The following is a 19,754-nucleotide window of genomic DNA, read 5'->3' on the forward strand; positions in this document are numbered from 1 at the left end:
GTAAAAATACAGTTTTTGTAATCTAAATTCACACTGACTTTAGCTCGCTTTTTGAGGGTCTTATATATCGGCTATCGCACTCACTTAGGGGCTCCCGAGACTAACCAGTAAACAATTCTTGGAATTGTTTACAACTTGTTTATCCTCTGTTTCATGGAATTATTCACAGTGCACTTGTTTACTCGGGTTGCACTAAGGGTCCTTTATGTCCAAGGGTCATTATTCGTTCTCACGCTTGAAAGTTGAGCATGAGGTTTATGATTACAATGATAATAAACAAAATAAACTTTCCATCTTACACTGCTTTACTTTTCCCTAAAATCGAGAAAAAAGATTATTGCACAAGCTATTACGATTCAATTGCAAATTGCATTCTTAAATGTTTAGATCTAGTGCCCTGATCTTTAATGTCGCTATGAATAATGAAAACTTTACCAGAATTGGTTTCGAATTCGTTTCTATTAATAAATGTTGAACTTTTTTTAATTGAATGGAGCAAGTATTTAACAGCATATTTAAATTCAGATTATGTCAAACAGAATGAATATTAAAATAAAAAATTTGAACACAAAAGTTTTTTTAGTGGCACATTAAGTTTTAATCAAGAATAATCCTGCATTCGTCGATTTGTCGAGTTATGGTCTGTTTTTTCTCAACATCTACAAAAGTGGCGATAAAATAATGGTTTTTAGTCAATTTTGGGAACAGTGAAGCAGTTTTGTAGTCCAATTCAACAACTTTCCAGTAGTCTAAGAGACTTAATCGACATGTTGGTGAATCATTACGGCGAAATAGAATGAGATATTTCAGAGTCGTGATGAACTTTTCCATTTCTGCCAACATTTTCGGATATTCGACTTCTCTTGGAGGGAATGTACAATTATTCATAAACATTGTTGCACATTTTTCTTTAAAAAAAGGAGAAAGATAAGCAGGTTGCTCGTCTAATAGAGACAAGGGATGTTGACATATTCCTAGGCACATATCCTCTATATCTCTTAATCCAGCTTGAACTTGACTCTCGAACTGTTTCATGGTCAGTTTATGAGGATAAAAATCAACTGAAAGAGGATCGACTCTGATAGATTTAATAATGTGTGATGTAACATTATCCAAGTCCTTCTCTATCAATGTCAACATAACGACGTCCGTCTTGTCAAATGATGATTTCGATGAGCCACAAGAGCTTTCCAGTTCCAAGCTCACATTCTTGGTATATTCAGGGCTTCCATTAAACAGGTTTACTTGAGTGGGGAAAGTGCGTATCACCACATCCTCTTCCATAAGTCTTTGGCCAACATAATGTGGCAGCCTAAGTCGAAATGTTAAATCAGCCCTTTCTATCCAATACAGTCTCTCTAGAAGAGAATATTTTTTCATCAAAATTTTTGTCAGTCTTTGTCTTTGAAATCTCAAGCATCGCATCCATCTCAATCGTACGATACCTCAACTGTAGGGCAAATTCATTCAAAAATCAACTACGACAATTTTACTGTAATTTGTAAGGATTTCGGGCATAATCAAGGATGCTAAACTCGACTGTTCGCTAATTTTGACAGTAATTTCTGAAGTTCGATTCTAGCATATCACCAATTATCTTCATCGAGTTAACTTGTTTAAGTCAAGTAGTTTCTAGATGCAAGGTTAGTGAAAAAGTAAGATTTTAGATAAACTTACCATATTCGGTTTCAAAATACCGAAATTTATTCTCAACATGACCAGATTTTACCTCCTTTATTACCATACATGAAGCGAGTTGAAACACCGAGAAAAAACAAATAAAACTTTTAAAATCCATTGAGTTTGATTGAATTGATCTTCAAGTTAACAGCGATGTTGATGTACACTGGAACCGACCAGCGGTAATAGTTTCTCAGGTTTAAGTAACTAGAGCTGGTTACTTTCGCATCCATACCAACTAAGTAACCAGAGCATCTTTGAGTGTAAAGTTGATGCTTAAATGAAATTTTTACCAATAAATAGTTCAGAAAAGCCCGAAGTGCCTGACCTTACAATTGTTAGTTTGATTACTTTTTGAAATCACCATTATAAGTGACATGAAATAAGTTTTTTCATTTCTTCAAACATCACGTATCCAATTTGGTAACCATAAAATGATGGTTAGAAGTTACAATTATTTTGACCGCGGCAGCTTTTTGACCAGGATTTGACCTTTCTTTGTCTGACTGCCCGTTATTTTGACTACATAAAGACCTTTGTTTACTGTCACTTTGCCTCAAACTTTGTTCAATAAACTACAAAAGTATATGTTTTGATCGTTTATTCAATTCCTCGTGTTCACTTCAATCAACTAAGCGTTCAATGGATTTGAAACTTTACTTATTACCTTTTATTTATGTTATTTTAGCCTTCATCCGTTTGTCACATCAAAGTGATGACTGGGATTCGACCAAAGTTGATGTCAAATATTATATGAATATCAAAACCAGTGTTGACTTACAGTGGATGAATCGTGAAGACAATGCTCAATGGAAAAATGATAGTTTCGTGCAAGATCTGGAGTTTCCAAGAAGCAAAGTAAAAATCGACGAAAATGATAATTGTTATCTGTATTTATTCAAGACTCAAACAAGTACTATTCATGGACCAGTAAGGATCGATTCAAAGCATATTGAATTAGACATAAAATATAACATGAGTGAAATCAAATATACGCTTCCAAGGGACCGAACTCAAAAAGAATATGAGCGCTCCTTCATGTGGCAAGTTCGTCGTATTTTAATGGAACGAGTATTCAAAGTTCATACATTTGATTCAGCCACGAATCCTCTGAATATTTATCTTGAGCTTGATTCTGAAACTGCTTTACTTTTCCCTAAAATCGAAAAAGACGATTATTTTATAATCAATATTATAAATTTTGTCGATACAATCTCTCTTCCTTTGAGTGAAGATAGACAGTCATATGTCATTTACCCTGAAAAGGATCCAAGGAACGTTTGGGTCGTGGTTTCACATTCAATTTTCAATTATACAATTTTATCGCCAGATGCTTCCAATGAAATAAAAGTGTAACAATCATGCGATTTGTGAATTGAATGTTGAATAAAAACTGATTTCATAAATTCCGCAAATTGAAAGCACATATTGATTAATTATTGCACAAAAAAATGGAAATATTTGAATAGATTTAAAGATGTTGAATTAATTATTTGAATCATTGTAAAACTGTCAAAAAATTTCTGGTTTACCTAATAATTATTCTGGTAATATTTGTCAAACGGATTTCTGAATCCTGCAGAAACATTCTGTTTTTTCATCGCTTTTGCTTGCACCTTTCGACAATTAGATGCAGTTTCGAAGTGCTTAGCTTGAATCTTGTCTCTATGATCAGGATGAAGTTAACATAAGCATTTTACCAGCATCATCAGCTGCATTGAAGCTATCCTCTCGAACATCGATCTCTCCTCTATGCGCATTTGAGAGAGTGAGCTATTTTTCGTCATTACGATCGTTTTTCGCTTCTGCAAAATTTGTGCAGTCATAAGAGCGGCAATAATTACTGAATTACATTGCCACTCATATGGAATTCTTCTCATTCGAAAAAATGATTAATTTTTGACGAATTTCATCAGCTTATGTCGCTTTCCGCCTCTGCAAAAATGGTGCATTCGTAAGAGTGGCATGAATTATTATATTACATTGTCACTCTTACGGGTGCATCAAGTTGAAAAAGCCTCAGGTAATCTAAACGGTTATGAGATCATCTGATTGCAGAGAGATCAGCTTCAATTTTCTTACATCCAAATCGGCCAATAATTGATGAAGAAGTTAACTTTCATCAAAAAGTTTGTTTTAATTCACCAGCTTTTGCAGGTAGCAACAATTCTGGTAGCAAAGCCTGAATTTTGTTTTTATAAAGTTCATATATTTGATCACAAGGACATACAAGAGATAAAAATAGTTTCATACAGTTTTTAAGATAATAGTTTTGACAGTCAGTAAAATAGAGATAATTAAATGATGAAAGGATTAATACGAGTGTAATACCAAGAATGGAATAAAACGAAAAATAAAAGGAAATGGAAGTTGCAAAGGAATTTAAATGTTGCTCTTTCATTGAAAAGTAATGATGCTGCAAAGGAGAAGTTCAAAGTAAGCAAAGAGTTAATCTTTAGATGTTTTAGTGGATTTGGATGCGTTAGATTAGATAATAAAGTAACCAAAGAGTAAAAAGATGAGTGGAACTGCTTGAATTGTAGAAAATTGCTAATTATGACTTTTTCTTAACCAATGATTTTAAGGTTAATCTGATCCCATAAGTTTTTTAGATTTAAATCTGCAGCTCTTCTATTGGAATAATTGATAAGCTTGACCAACTTTAGCTCTCAGCTTTTCCCAATTAAATACGATTTCGAGTGCTTACCTTGCATTTTTTTAATCTTGAGGAAGTTCACACAATCTATGTACCTCTTGACCTGAGACGTCGCATTTATCATAGTAATCAGAACACATTAGATAACCATACTGATAAGATCAGGATAAAGTTGGTGTTGATTGGTCTAAAATAAATTAACAAGAAAATTTTCACAAACTTCATCATCATGTCGCTTTCCGCTTCTAAAAAATAATGCGTTCGTAACTGTCGCAATCACTATTGTATTCATTGCCACAGTTACGGGTGCGTCAATCTTGAAAAGACCTTGGACAATCGAATCGGTTATAATGAAATAAACAGAAGGTATTAAATAATCATAACGATATAAAAAGGATAAAGTTGATGTGCTTCTTGGCCTGAAATGAGAACGCAGAATTGGTATTTACAAGATTCTAGCATCCGTATGAGTGGCAAATAATTATTATAGTAATATTCTGTCACTCGTACGGGTGTCGGAATCCTGCAGAGACGTTCTTTTCTTTCAGATTTGTGTTACAGGTCTGGCAAACATTTCTCAGGCGAAATACAATTATTTTCTCCTCCTTATTCAGCAGAATAATTAATTCATCACCAACTTTACCAGAATTACGATCGCTTTCCGCTTCTGCAAAATTTGTACAGTCAGAGCGGCAATAATTATTGTATCACATTGCCATTCTTATGGCTGTTTAAATCTTTCAAAGACCTCAAACAATCGATACGATTACACAAACCTGTCTAAATCCATCAATTGCACCTTCAAAATTCGTTTATTTTTCATAATTAAGAAAAGAATTCGAGAGAATGATTAATTTTTCACAAACTTCATCAGTAGCTTGATCAAGAATAGCTTCTACAGTATCACCATGACTAGCTTCCATCCAAGTGTCTGCTTTTCAGTGTTGCGATAAAATAGCTGCAAATCCATTCCTCGCTTACAAGATTCGCATATTTCCTCGTGATTCTGAGAGTAATAAATTTATCCCGAGTATCATCAGCAGCTATCAGCATTATGTCGCTTTTCGCTTTTGCAAAAATGACACAATCGTAACTGTGGCAATAATTATTGTATTACATTGTCACAGTTACGGCTGTGTCAATCTTACAAAGACCTTGGACAATCGAAACGGTTATACAGATCTGTCAAAACCTATTCATTGTTCATATAATTTTTGCTGATTTTCCCATAATTCAAGATGAAAATTTTCTCATTTGAGAGAGTATCAATTTATCACGAACATTATCAGCATTATGATCGCTTTCCGATTAAGAATCCAGGAAATAGTTTCATCAGCATCTCTGTTAAATATTCAAATCTCTATTGCACCGGCAAATCTTCGGAGGCAAACGTCTGTAAAGTATTTCACATGTTTTCAAGCTTCTTCGCCCAAAATCTACTTTGTACTCAGGATGGTTTATCAGTCAGTTTATCTGTTTGCTTTGTAACTTGGTGAAGTTCTTTGGTTGTCATTCTCTTTGAAACAAGTCAGCACTTGAAGCACTTTCTCTCGTAGCACTGCCCCAAGAACTGACCAAGTGAATCAGAGGTAACAAATAGTTCTTCGTCACTGAAGCAGAAAAGACGTAATTTCATTGTCGATTAAATGGCACAAGAGTTTGTGTTCTAGTCTTGGAAGTAGCAGTCTTAGTCTAGCAACTAACTTGGAGATGATTTAACGAGGAAAGGATTAATACGAGTGTAATACCAAGAAATGGAATGAAACAAAAAATAAAAGGAAATGAAAGTTGCAAGGGCATTTAAAGCTAACTCTTTGATTGAAAAGTAATGATGTTGCTAAAGAGAAGTACGAAGTAAGCAAAGAGTTAATCTTTCAATGTATTAGTTGATCTGGATGAGAAAGATTAGATAATAATAAAGTAACCCAATAGTTAAAAGACGAGTGGAACTGCTTGACTTGTGCAAAGTTACTAATTATGACTTTTCCTTAATCAATGATTTCAAGGTTAATCTGATCCCATAAGTTTTTTAGATTTAAATCTGCAGCTCTTCTATTGGAATACTTGATAAGCTTGACCAACTTTAGCTCTCAGCTTTTCCCAATTACAATTTAAATACAATTTTGTCATAACACAAGAGGCAAAATAAATCATGTTCAATAAGTTATTCACAAATTTTAATCTGGAAAGTTGTAGCTCGTGCATCAATTTCAGCTTGATTTTGTTGGTTAATAATAAGGACTCAGACGATAGAAACGATTACACAGATTTGTCTAAATCCACGAATCACCGCTGCTCAATTAGATACAATTTCAGAGTGGTAAGCTTGAATCTTGTCTTTATGATCCGGATCTAGTTAACATGAGGATTTCACCAGATGCATTGAAGCAATTCATCCGAGCATTGATCTCTCTTTTATGCTTATTTGAGTGAGTAATCAATTTTTACCATCATGATCGCTTTCGGCTTCTACAAAAATGGTGCAATCATAACTGCGACAATAATTATTGTATTACATTGCCATAGCTATGGTTGCATCAATCTTGAAAAGATTTTGATCAATGGAATCGGTTATAAAGATAAGTTAAAGATCTGCTTGAATTCATGCATTTCCCATGCAAATGCATTTATTTTTCAACAATAAGAAAGTTTTTCCCATTCGAAAGAATAATTAATTCATCACGAACTTTATCAGAATTATGATCGCTTTCCCCTTCTGAAAAATTTGTACAATCATAAGAGCGGCAATAATTATTGTATTACATTGTCATTCATATGGCCGTCTAAATCTTGAAAAGACCTCAGACAATCGAAACGGTTATACAAACCTGTCATAATCCATGAATCGCGCATTTATAATCAGGATGAAGTTCACACAATCGATGTACCTCTTGACCATAGACGTCGTTTTTATCATAGTAAGCTCCACGATCACTATCAAGATACATAGTATCAGTGTCGCGGTAAAGTAGCTGCAAATCCATTCATTGCCCTTGCAAAATCCGCTTATTTTGCATGATTTAGAGAGTAATCAAATCAATCGAGCATCATCATTCATCATCATCATGGAGCTTTCCGCTTCTGCAAAAATGGTACAGTCGTAACTGTGGCAATAATTATTGTATTTCATTGTCACAGTTACGGCTGTGTCAATCTTGAAAAGACCTTGGACAATCGAAACGGTTATACAGATCTGTCTAAATTCATTCATTTTTCATACAAGATTCGCCCATATTCCCATAATTCAAGAAAAGCGTTCTTCTCAATTGGCTCTGTAAACAATTTATCATGAACATTATCAGCACTATGATGGCGTTTCGCTTAAGAATCCAAGAAATAGCTTTATTAGCATCTCTGTTAAATATTCAAATCTCTAGTAAACCGCAAGTTTTCCCAGGCAAATAGACGTAAAGCATTTCAAATGTTTCCAAGCTTAGTCAAATATTAGCTTCGTGGTCAGTTTTGTTTTCACCAACCAGTTTAACTAATTACTATGTAACTTCTTGCACTCGAAGTTCTTCGTTCTTGCACCCTGATACCACTTCTTTTTGACCGCTTTCTGCTTCTGCAAAAATGGGACATTCATAACTGCGGCAACAACTATTGTATTACATTGTCATAGTTATGGGTGTCTCAATCTTGAAAAGACCTTGGACAATAGAATCGGTTATTAAGGTGTGCGTAAAAGATCAGTCTGACATACAAGTTCATACAATTCTCATGCAAAATACATTTACGTTTCCACAATTAGGAAGCTCTTTTCATTCGTCAAATTAGTTATATAATAGTAATGATTTTTTACGTACTTCAAGAATTATGATTGCTTGCCGCTTCTGCGAAATTCGTGCAATCATAAGAGCGGCAATAATTACTGTATTACATTGTCATTCTTATGGTTGCCTAAATTTCGAAAAAGACTCACAATCAGTCGTCAGGCAATCGAAACGATTAAACAGATCTGATTAAATCCATGAATTTCCCTTGCGAAATTCGTATATTTTCCATGATTGAAGAAAACGATTTTCATCAGCATCTTGGTTAAATCTCTTGTGCACCGGCAGGTTTTTTTTTGAATAACTTACATCAAGTGTTTCAATCATTCCCAGCTTCTTCTGCTTGCTTTGGTGAGCTCGAAATTCTGGCTTTCCATTTCTCTTTGAAATTCTTCACATTTACCTCGTAGCACTGCTTTAAATATTGGCCAGGTGAATCAGAGGTAACAAATGGTTCTTCGTCATTGAACCAGAAAAAAACTTCATTTCATTGTCGATCAAATGGCACAAGTACAGGAGTTTGATTTCTAGTCTTTCAGCAACTAATTTGGTGATGATTAAATGAAAAGATGAAGACGAGTGTAATACCAAGAAATGGAATAAAACAAAAAAATAAAAGGAAATGGAAGTTGCAAGGGAATCTAAATGTTACTCTTTCATTGAAAAGTAATGATGTTGCAAAAGAGAAGTAAAAAGTAAGCAAAGAGTTGATCTTTGGATTTATTAGTTGATTAGGATGAGGAAGATTAGATAATAAAGTAACCTAAGAGTTAAAAGATGAGTAGAACGGCTTGACTTGTGCAAAATTGCTAATAATGACTTTTCCTAATCAATCGTTTTAAGGTTAAATAAATTAACTGATTTCCAGAGAAAGATAAGAAAATATAAAATGAAATTATGCAGAATGTGCAAAAATGTGCCCAGTTCTAGTTCTCATTACGCTTAAAAATATTCTTAAGGGCTTTCTCATCAAAGTTTTTCAATAGTTGAACATTCAAGAACATTTAAGTACTTATGAGTTAAGTCAATTTCAATTTAAAACAATTTTCTGCCTAATTTTAGAGCGCCATCTCTAAGATAAAAAAATTAATTCCAGACATAATCAAAAATCACTTTTATTTAAATAACTTTGAGGTCGTCAACTCTAGCATTTGCTTACCTTCCACTAGTCAGGGCAATAATTAAATTATAACAGACCCTTTGAGTGCGGAGAAATTTTGACAGAAAAATACCAAAACGGTGTTAATATTAGCCAAGATTTTTCATTCACTAAACGCGCGTGTTTTTTCACTTAGTTAGATGGCAAGAGTTAAGGCTGGTTTTGATCAAACATATGATCAAATAACCAACTTCAACTTAGAAAATTAACTATTTTCTGTTGATGAGAAAGCCCTTTAATAGTCCATTTAGTGCAAACCAAATGACAGTTTTAAACAAATCAGATGATTTTTGAAAAAAATTGTTGATAAATCTTTATCTCAAATGATTTTGTTTTTTTAAGGTTGGTACTAAAAGTACACAATTTACTCAAAAATACACAAAAATACAAACTTGCAAGTTTCTTCTATCTCAGTTCGACGTCTAATGATAATTTCGTGGTCAGGATGGTTTTCACCAAACAGTTTAGCTGCTTGCCAGAGATATCCATGAGTAAAATTTAAATGCGGAATTCGTGTGTTTTCAAGAAGAGAGAGTAATCAATTCATCCCGAACTTCATCAGCACTGTGATTGCTTTCCGCTTCCGCGAAAGAGGTGCATTCGTAGCTGTGGCAAGAATTATTGTATTACATTGTCACAGCTAGGGGTGCATCAATCTTGAAATACCTCAGGTAATCGAAACGGTTATGAAGATATGTGTCACAGAGACATTCTTTTCTTTCACCAACCGCACTCAAAGTTTTTGAATTTCCATTTCTCTTTGAAATTCGTCACATTTAACTCGATGCACTTCAACATGTCCCAAGTACTGACCCAGCACATCAGAGGGAACAAATGGTTTTTGTCATTGAATCAGAGCAGGTATTGGTCACATTGTCCAACTAGACAAGCACAGGAGTTTGTTTGAGTTCTTGTCTTTTAGCAACTAACTTGAAAAGGCTAACTTGGAGATGAATTAATGATCAAAGGATAAAAACGAGTACAATACAAAGGAATGCAAGAAAATTCAAAGGTTACTCTTTGATTGGAAAGTAATGATGTTGCCGAAGAGAAGTACAAATTTACAACATGTAACATTGAATGAAGTTTTAAATCTAATGTGCACTTCATTAGTACAACATGACACTTTTGATTGATGGACCTGACATTTGAGTTTTGCATTTGAAACAAAAGTCCATCATTGAAACGGAAACTTTTTCTGAATATCATCTTTCATTATAAATAAATCATACTTTAACAGCTCGGGAAAATAATGGTCGAAACCAAACGATTAAACTAAATTTCCTAATCCAATTAAGTGAATCAAGTGAATTAAAAAAGCATGAATGGATTATCTATCGATGAAAATCATATTTACCTTGGCATTCACCATAGCAGAGTAAATTTCTGACAGTTTTCCATATTTTGGTTCGATAATAAGTCAACCTAAATGTTTTGGGAGAAAATAAATCTAAGCCCAGTAAGCCTAGCCATTAGCTGAATTTGTATGGGTTCAACTCGAACGTCATAGACAAACTGAATTCCTTCGATTACTAGTTCATTTGTAGTTATTTCTTGGATTAAAGCAGCAATATCCTCTCCGGCTAAAGCACCTTTTTCGTTGACAGTTTTGACACTAAAAAGGTTCTAGAAAATTGAGCATTATCCTAATCTTGAATCTGGTTGCATGATTTTTTATCGAGATAGCAATGAGATAATAGAGAAAACGAATTTGGTTAAATTAAATTCTGAGGAAGAAAAAATCATAAATAGGAACAAAAAATTAAATTTTATTACATTCGCTTAAAAAATAGTCAGAGGTTAATCAGAATTAAGGTTATTGAGAAATTCACGCTTAAACAGGGTAGGGGGAAAATGCAGAATCCGTATTTTGTAGCATTGTGTTTGGTTATTAAGTTTGATGGTTTATTGTTGGATTAGGAATATATGCAAAACTGTTTTTCGAGTGCAGAGTTTGGTTAAAAGTCTGGTGCCTAAACTGTACTAAAAGAGACCAAACAACAAAGATTAAATCAATTCCATCAATGATTGTCCACCAGACAAAATTTTTTAAACAGAATTTGCTTCTTTAAATGTGTATTTAATTTATCGAACGCAGTCAAAATAAATTTGCGGTCAGTCATGATGGGGCTAAACTTGTGTTTAGTAATGATAACTTTACCAGAGTTGATTTCGCATTCGTTATTTATTCATAAATGATGCAATTTTTTTCATTGAATTGTTCAAAGCTATTAAAGCATATTAAAATTCAAATCAACGTCAAAAAGAATACATATTAAAATATTAGATTTGAACAAAGTAGTTTTAGTCGAACATTAAGTTTTAATCAAAGAATAATCCTGCATTCGTCGATTTGTCGAGTTATTGTCCGTTTTTTCTCAACATCTACAAAAGTGGCGATAAAATGATGGTTTTTAGTCAATTTTGGGAACAGTGAAGCAGTTTTGTTGTCCAGTTCGAGAACTACCAAGTAGTCTTTGAGAAGTAATTGACATGTCGGTGAATCTTTACGACGAAATAGAAGCAGGTATTTCAGAGTTGTGATGAACTTTTCCATTTCTGCCAACATTTGCGAATAGTCGACTTCTCTTGGAGGGATTGTACAATTATTCATAAAAATTGTTGCACATTTTTCTTTAAAATAAGGAGAAAGATAAGCAGGTTGCCCGTCGAATAGAATTGAAGGACGTTGACATATATGTAGGCATTGATGATCAGCAGCTCCTTGCCAAAATTGAGCCGACCTCTCGAACTGTTTCATGGCCAGTTTGCGAGGATAAAAATCAACTGAAAGAGGATCAACTCTAATAGATTTAATTAGTCTGAGCGAAGCGAAGACTATAAGATACCTCCTACGCTTCCTTAAAAAATCACTTTCACGCCAGTAACTCTCAAAGCTATTGCCCAATTATTTTCAAATTTACTGAGAATGTCCATGAACAAAAGCTGAATTTCTGAAAGGGCAGATTTTTTCAATGAACACTTCCGTTTCCGGTCTACTCAAGAAAAACACATTTCAACCAATTTGAGTACAAAAACCAAACCGTTATGCTGAATACATTGCCGTTTTGTATTTAGATAGCAGCACATGTAATCCTGCTCATAACAAATACATTGTCACTTACCAACTTCCGGTCTAGATATTTTCTTAAAAAACACCCTTTTTCCGACGTTCCTTTATCGTTGTTTTTTATCTTCCGTCAGTGTACCTATCGTGTTCTGCATAATTGATATACCCGAAAAAATCTAAAAAAGTTCATCTTTAAGTTCAACTGTAACCTTTTTTGGTCATCTCCTAAAATTTACGTTTTTTCGAAATTCAAAAAGTAAGCTTTGATACTTAACCAAACTATTACTATCGTGTTCTCCATCACTGAAATACCTGAAAACATCCACAAAATTGCACAATCATGGCACAATTCCCATTAGTTGTTGCTCATCCTTAATCTATGCATCACAGTGTATCTTCTCATAAGTCGCAGGGCTTAACTTTAGATTAAGCCGTAGTTGACATAGGAGAACAAGAAAGAAGTCTAGGTCTTTCATATGTAGCACTCAGTCGTGTGAAGACACATAATGGCCTTATGCTTTTGAATCCCTTTGAGAAGAGGCTTGATTATAATATCTCTAAATCTGACATGATAGCTTCTAGATATAAATTCCTTAGGAGGTTTGTCTAATCTATTAGTGAAGTTTTACGATATTTATAATATTAATTATAAATTATTTGAAACACAAGTGCTGTAAAAATTGATTACATGATGCATGAAATTGGAGTAAAGGACTGTTGACAGAAACTTCGATTTCACAGCTAAGAGCTATGGCTTTGTGAGTTTTTTCGGTGCATAAAAAGTAAGTCCATTAGTGCTATGGGATACCGGTAAAAATGAGTTTCAGATCTCACGCTCTTACAGTCACAGAAAGCGGTCAATTTAACTGTAAAGCGAAGTGTCTGTTGCAGAGAAACAGAATTTATCATTGTAGATAAGTGCATTTTCTGGTTAATCAGCAAAAAAACCAGAAAAAATCTGGTTTACTTATTGAAAAAAGGCGAACGAATTTTAAACTTTGACTTCATTTTTTTCGAAAACTGTCGACCCAAAAAATTTCAATGGCACCTATATACCCAGTTTGGTACTCAGTTTATATACCCCTAAAAACTCATCAAGTCCCAACTCTAAACGGTGAAATCGAAGTTTTTTGTTCATAGTCCTATGAATCTTAAAATTATTTAATTATAAATGCTCTTTTCGTGTTTATTGATGAAGCTAAACGCGAGCTCAGACTACGCCGCTTCACGGCTGACCTAGTTATGTGCGATGTAACATTATCCAAGTCCTTCTCTATCAATGTCAACATAACGACGTCTGTCTTGTCAAATGATGATTTCGATGAACCACAAGAGCTTTCCAGTTGCAAGCTCACATTCTTGGTATATTCGGTGTTTTCATGAAACTGGTTTACTTCAGTTGGAAATGTGCGAATAACCACATCCTCTCCACAAAGTTTTTGACCAATATAATGTGGTGTCCTCAGTCGAAATGTTAAATTTTCATCGCTTAAACAGTCAGATACAGTCGAAAGGATAATCTCTAGAGAATAATTTTTTATCAAAATTTTTATGAGTTTCTTTGTCTTTGAAAGTATCATATCTACGAGTTAATATCACAGATCTGGGTTTCGAATTAGTTCCGTATAAATATTAGTTTTTTCTGTTGAGCTTTTAAAATAAAAAGATATTGACCTCAAGACATTGTTCTTGTCTATACGATAATTTAACCTTAGAGCGAAATTCATTTTAATCATCAACTACAACATTTGATTGTAACTTGTAGGGATTTTGGGCATAATCAAGGAATCAAAATTCCGCTGCCTCATTTTAACAGTAATTTCTGACTTAAGATATCTTTGTTTCGATTCTAGATTTGTCCGAATTATATTCATCAAGTTACAAAGTATGTATTTTGTTGAAGTAAAGTCGGTTCTAGGGGGCAAGGTTAGTGAAAAAATAAAGATATTGGATAAACTTACCTGATTCGATTTCAACATACCGAAATTTATTTTCAATAAGACCAGGTTTCTCTTCCTTTATTAACATACATGAAGCAAGTTGAAAGACCGAGAAAAAACAAATAAAACTTTTAAAATCCATTGATTTTTATTGAATTAACCTTCAATGATACTTGTATAACTTAAGCTGATACATCAGCGGTAACAGTTTTTCAGGTTTAAGTAACTAGAATTGGTTACTTTCGCTTCTCTTATAATCAAGTAACCAGAGCATCATTCAGTGTAAAATTAATGCTTGAAGTGAAATTTTTACCTCTAAATAATTCAAAGAAGTTCGAGATAACTAGACTAAATTTGAAACCATGAAAAATCATCATTATGTGAGAAAGGAAATTAGTTTTTTCATTTCTTCAAACATTGACGTTTTCAGTTTAGTAACCATAAAATTATGGTTAGAAGTTACAATGTTTTTAATCTCAGCGGTTTCTTGAACAGGATTTGACCTTTCTTTGTCTGACTGCACCTTATTTTGAGCTTGACTACATAAAAGCCCTTATTTACTTTTAGTACACTTCAAACTGTGAGTTCAATAAACTCTAAAAGTATAACGTTTTGATCGTTTTGTTTCAAACGTTCGTGTTTTTTTTCAATCAAATAATTGTTCAATGGATTCGAAAATTTACTTGATTTATGTTCTTCTAGCTTTCATTCGCTCGTCACATCAAAGTGATGATTTGGGTTGGGCCAAAGTTGATGTTAAGTATTATATGAATATCAAAACCAGTGTTGACTTACAATGGATGAATCGTCAAGACAGTGCTCAATGGAAAAATGATAGTTTCGTTGGAGATGCTGAGTGGCCTAGAAGAAAAGTAAAAATCGACGAAAATGATAATTGTTATCTGTATTTATTCAAGAATCAAACAAGTACGATTCATGGACCAATAAGGATCAATTCAAAGCATATTGCTTTAGACATAAAATATAACATGAGTGGAATCAATTACCCAAAGGACCGACCTCAAAAGATATATGATCTCGCCTTCATGATGCAAATTCGGCGCATTTTAATGGAAAGTGTATTCAAAGTTAATTTTTTTGATTCAACCAAGGATCTTCTAAATATTTATCTTGAGCTGGATTCTGGAACTGCTTTACTTTTCCCTGAAATCGAAAAAGACGATTATTTTATATTCAATATTATAAATTTTGTGGATAGAATCTCTTTTCCTCTGAGTGTGCATAAAACAAATTATGTCATTTACCCTGAAAAGGATCCAAACAGTTGGGTCGTGGTTTCTCATTCAATCTTCAATTATACAATTTTATCGCCAGATGCTTCTAATGAAATTAAAGTGTAACAATCATTCAATTTTTGAATTTAATGTTGAATAAAAACTGTTTTCATAAATTGTGCAAATTAAAAAGCAAATATTGATTAATTATTTTTGATGAATTAAAACGGTTATAAAGTCACAGACACGTTCTTGTGTTCAAGTGCTTAGCTTGAATCTTGTCTTTAAGATAAGGATCTAGTTAACATGAGGATTTCACCAGGTGCTTTGAAGCTATCCATCCGAGCATCGATCTCTCTTTATGCTCATTTGAGTGAGTGTTCAATTTTTCACCATCACGATCGCTACCGGCTTCTGCGGAAATGGTGCAATCATAACTGCCGCAATAATTATTACATTGCCATAGCTATGGCTGCATCAATCTTGAAAAGATTTTGATCAATGGAATCGGTTATAAAGATCTGTCTGAATTCATGTATTTATCATGCAAATGCATTTATTTTTCAAAAATTAGAGAGTTCTTCCCATTCGAGTGAACAATTAATTCATCATTTTAATACTTTATCAGAGTTATGATCGCTTTCCGCTTCTACAAAATTGGTACAATCATATAAGCGGCACAAATTATTGTATTACATTGCCATTCTTATGGCTGTCTAAATCCATTCACTTATATTCCCATAATTCAACAAGAGATTATGTTGGCGATTGATATAACATCCATTTTTTGGTGGTTGCATCTTAATTAACATTTTCCTATGCAACTCCTCCTTGCTAATTAATAAATCTTTCATAGATTCACAATATTTTAATCATAATTAGTTATTGATAAGTAGCTTGATTCATATTTAAGCAGATTTTCTGAAAGAAATTGATAATTTCAAAAATAAAAACATAATTTATTTAAGCTTTATCTATTAATAGTAGACATGTGTAAAAACAGTTGAATTGATGAGCGAGATCTCGATCATTGTTTTGAGATGAAAGTTGCCTAAGATTGTTCAATCAAACACCAGAAGGGATTAGCTATTTTTAGATTTCAACCAAAGAGTAGCAAGAGATAGCACGAGAAGGTAGAGGGTCCTGAATAAGGTAAGGACTGACTCTGGATTCCGCCAAAAGATGCATTATTGATATTTCCAATGATATTTTTATTGTGCTTTTTGTTAATCATTTCCTTATCGATATTAAATGCTGTCATTAGTGAACAAACGGATTGACGAGTAATCCCTTGCAGAATTAACTTTTAAATCTTTCTCTTTTATGTCAAAAGAATCACTTTGACCAGAATTAGTAAGAAAAGCTACCCGTTTAGCCATCCAAGTGTAACGAATTATCACGGTTTTTATCAGCACTGTGATCGCTTTCCGCTTCTAAAAAATGGTACAGTCTCAGCTGTGGCAATAATTATTGTATTACATTGCCACAGCTACAGATGTATCAATCTTGAAGCGACCTTACAGAATCGAATCGTTTGTAATGAATTAATCAGACGGTATATGATAACCATAGCTATAAGAACAGGATAAAGTTGATGTGCTTCTTGACCTAAAATGAGAACGCTGAAATACTTACAAGATTCTAGCATCCATATGACTGGAAAATGCTTATTATAGTAATTTTAAGCCACTAATACGGCTGTCTGAATCATGCAGAAACATTCTTTGCTTTCACCTACTTTTCACAATTGTACCATAATGAAGTTAACATGAGCATTTTATCAGCATCATCAGCTACATTGAAGCTCTCGAGCATCGATCTCGACTTTATGCTCATTTGAGAGAGTAAGCAATTTTTCGCCTTTATGATCGTTTTTCGCTTCTGCATAATTCAGTGCAGTCATAAAAGCGGCAATAATTACTGTAATACATTGCCTAAATGTACATGGCTGCATAAATCTCCTAAAGGACTCAGGCAATCGAAACGATTACCAACATAAAATAACATAACATCTAAATCCATGAATTACCTCTGCAAAATTCGTTGATTCTTCGTTTATGTCGCTTAAAGGGTTTTTTCTGTGTAGTTAATGGTTCCTAAGATATTTGAGGTCAAAAATTGGGCATTTTTATTAAAATCAATATTAAAAAGAGATTGAATGTGAGTTAAAGGTTAGCTCAGTGGTTAAAGGTGTTAGGTAAACCAATGAAGGTTTTGGGTTCTAATCTGGTTGAATTTTAAATTTTTTGAATTGCTTAATTGATTTATTTATTTTAATTATTTTTTAGCAAAAATTCAATATTTATCAATGTTTTTGAATTTTGATTGATTCATAAAATATGATTAATGAATTTTGAATTTTTGCTTAAAAAATGATTAAAATTAATAAATCAATTAAGCAATTCAAAAAATTTAAAATTCAACCAGATTCGAACCCAAAACCTTCATTGGTTTACCTAACACCTTTAACCACTGAGCTAACCTTTAACTCACATTCAATCTCTTTTTAATATTGATTTTAATAAAAATGCCCAATTTTTGACCTCAAATATCTTAGGAACCATTAACTACACAGAAAAAACCCTTTAAGGTGTTTCCTAACTCATCATTCTCTATCGAATGACACCTAGCTCATTCAAATCGGTTTTAGGCATCTCGTGGGGTTCCCTTGTAAGTAAGCAAAGAGTTAAAGCTTTGGATGTATTAGTTGATTTAGATGCGTTAGTATATTTAAACAACGATTGTGAGGTGATATGATGGTTAGATGCACGAGGGCGAAGCCCGAGTGTATTCACTATCATATCACCGAGATATGATAAATCTTTATCTCAAATGATTTTGGTTTTTTAAGGTTGGTACTAAAAGTACACAATTTACACAATATACTCAAAAATACACAAAAATACAAACTTGCAAGTTTCTTCTATCTCAGTTCGACGTATAATGATAATTTCGTAGTCAGGATGGTTTTCACCAAACAGTTTAGCTGCTTGCCAAAGATATCCTTGAGTAAAATCTAAATGCGAAATTCGTATGTTTTCAAGAAGAGAGAATAATCAATTCATCCCGAACTTCATCAGCATTGTGATTGCTTTCCGCTTCCGCGAAAAGGTGCATTCGTAGCTGTGGCAAGAATTATTGTATTATATTGTCACAGCTACGGGTGCATCAATCTTGAAAATACCTCAGGTAATCGAAACGGTTATGAAGATATGTGTCACAGAGACATTCTTCGTTTTCACCAACCGCACTCAAAGTTCCTGAATTTCCATCTTTCTTTGAAATTCGTCACATTTAACTCGCTGCACTTCAACATGTCACAAGTACTGACCCAGCACATCAGAGGGAACAAATGGTTTTTGTCATTGAATCAGAGCAGGTATTGGTCACATTGTCCGGCTAGACAAGCACAGGAGTTTGTTTGAGTTCTAGTCTTTTAGCAACTAACTTGAAAAGGTTAACTTGGAGATGATTTAATGATGAAAGGGTAAAGACGAGTACAATACCAAGAAATGCAAGAAAATTTAAAGGTTACTCTTTGATTGGAAAGTAATAATGTTGACAAAGAGAAGCACAAATTTACAACATGTAACATTGAATGAAGTTTTAAATCTAATGTGCACTTCATTAGTACAACATGACACTTTTGATTGATGGACCTGACATTTGAGTTTTGCATTTGAAACAAAAGTCCATCATTGAAACGGAAACTTTTTCTGAATATCATCTTTCATTATAAATAAATCATACTTTAACAGCTCGGGAAAATAATGGTCGAAACCAAACGATTAAACTAAATTTCCTATTCCAATGAATTTCAAGTGAATTAAAAAAGCATGAATGGATTATCTATCGATGAAAATCATATTTACCTTGGCATTTACCATAGCAGAGTAAATTTCTGACAGTTTTCCATATTTTGGTTCGATAATAAGTCAACCTAAATGTTTTGGGAGAAAATAAATCTAAGCCCAGTAAGCCTAGCCATTAGCCGAATTTGTATGGTCTCAACTCGAACGACTCATCATACATCATGTATACATCCAAGTAGTCGAGACAGAATTTTTCTGTTTTGAAATTAAGCACAAAATCATCTTTGAACTCGAACGTCATAGAAGAACTGAATTCCTTCGATAACTAGTTCATTTGTAGTAATTTCTTGGATTAAAGCAGCAATATCCTGTCTGGCTAAAGAACCTTTTATTTTGACAGTTTTGACACTAAAAAGGTTCTAGAAAATT

At 33.4% G+C, this 19,754-nt stretch overlaps 1 protein-coding gene and 2 long non-coding RNA genes across 3 annotated transcripts; all 3 read right to left on the minus strand.

Moving 5' to 3' along the window:
* Positions 1-451: 451 nt before the first annotated feature.
* LOC149093266 (uncharacterized) lies at positions 452-2,287 on the minus strand. Its single transcript, XM_089269221.1, has 2 exons — positions 1,678-2,287; positions 452-1,358 (listed from the first exon to the last, which is right to left on the minus strand). Exons 1-2 carry the CDS (start codon positions 1,796-1,798, stop codon positions 598-600), a joined length of 882 nt encoding a protein of 293 aa, XP_089125347.1. The 5' UTR covers positions 1,799-2,287; the 3' UTR covers positions 452-597.
* A 258-nt stretch (positions 2,288-2,545) lies between these two features.
* Positions 2,546-4,381, minus strand: LOC149093267 (uncharacterized). Its single transcript, XR_016199860.1, has 2 exons — positions 2,938-4,381; positions 2,546-2,836 (listed from the first exon to the last, which is right to left on the minus strand). It is a non-coding gene; the product is annotated as an uncharacterized LOC149093267 (long non-coding RNA).
* A 7,013-nt stretch (positions 4,382-11,394) lies between these two features.
* On the minus strand, positions 11,395-19,171 carry LOC107370803 (uncharacterized). The gene is made up of 2 exons (XR_016199861.1): positions 14,300-19,171; positions 11,395-13,860 (listed from the first exon to the last, which is right to left on the minus strand). It is a non-coding gene; the product is annotated as an uncharacterized LOC107370803 (long non-coding RNA).
* Between the last annotated feature and the right edge of the window lie 583 nt (positions 19,172-19,754).

Source organism: Tetranychus urticae, chromosome 3 (assembly GCF_039701765.1).
Source record: "Tetranychus urticae isolate SD_2017Ah chromosome 3, NJAU_TeUrti_SD_1.0, whole genome shotgun sequence".
NCBI classification, from domain to species: domain Eukaryota; kingdom Metazoa; phylum Arthropoda; class Arachnida; order Trombidiformes; family Tetranychidae; genus Tetranychus; species Tetranychus urticae.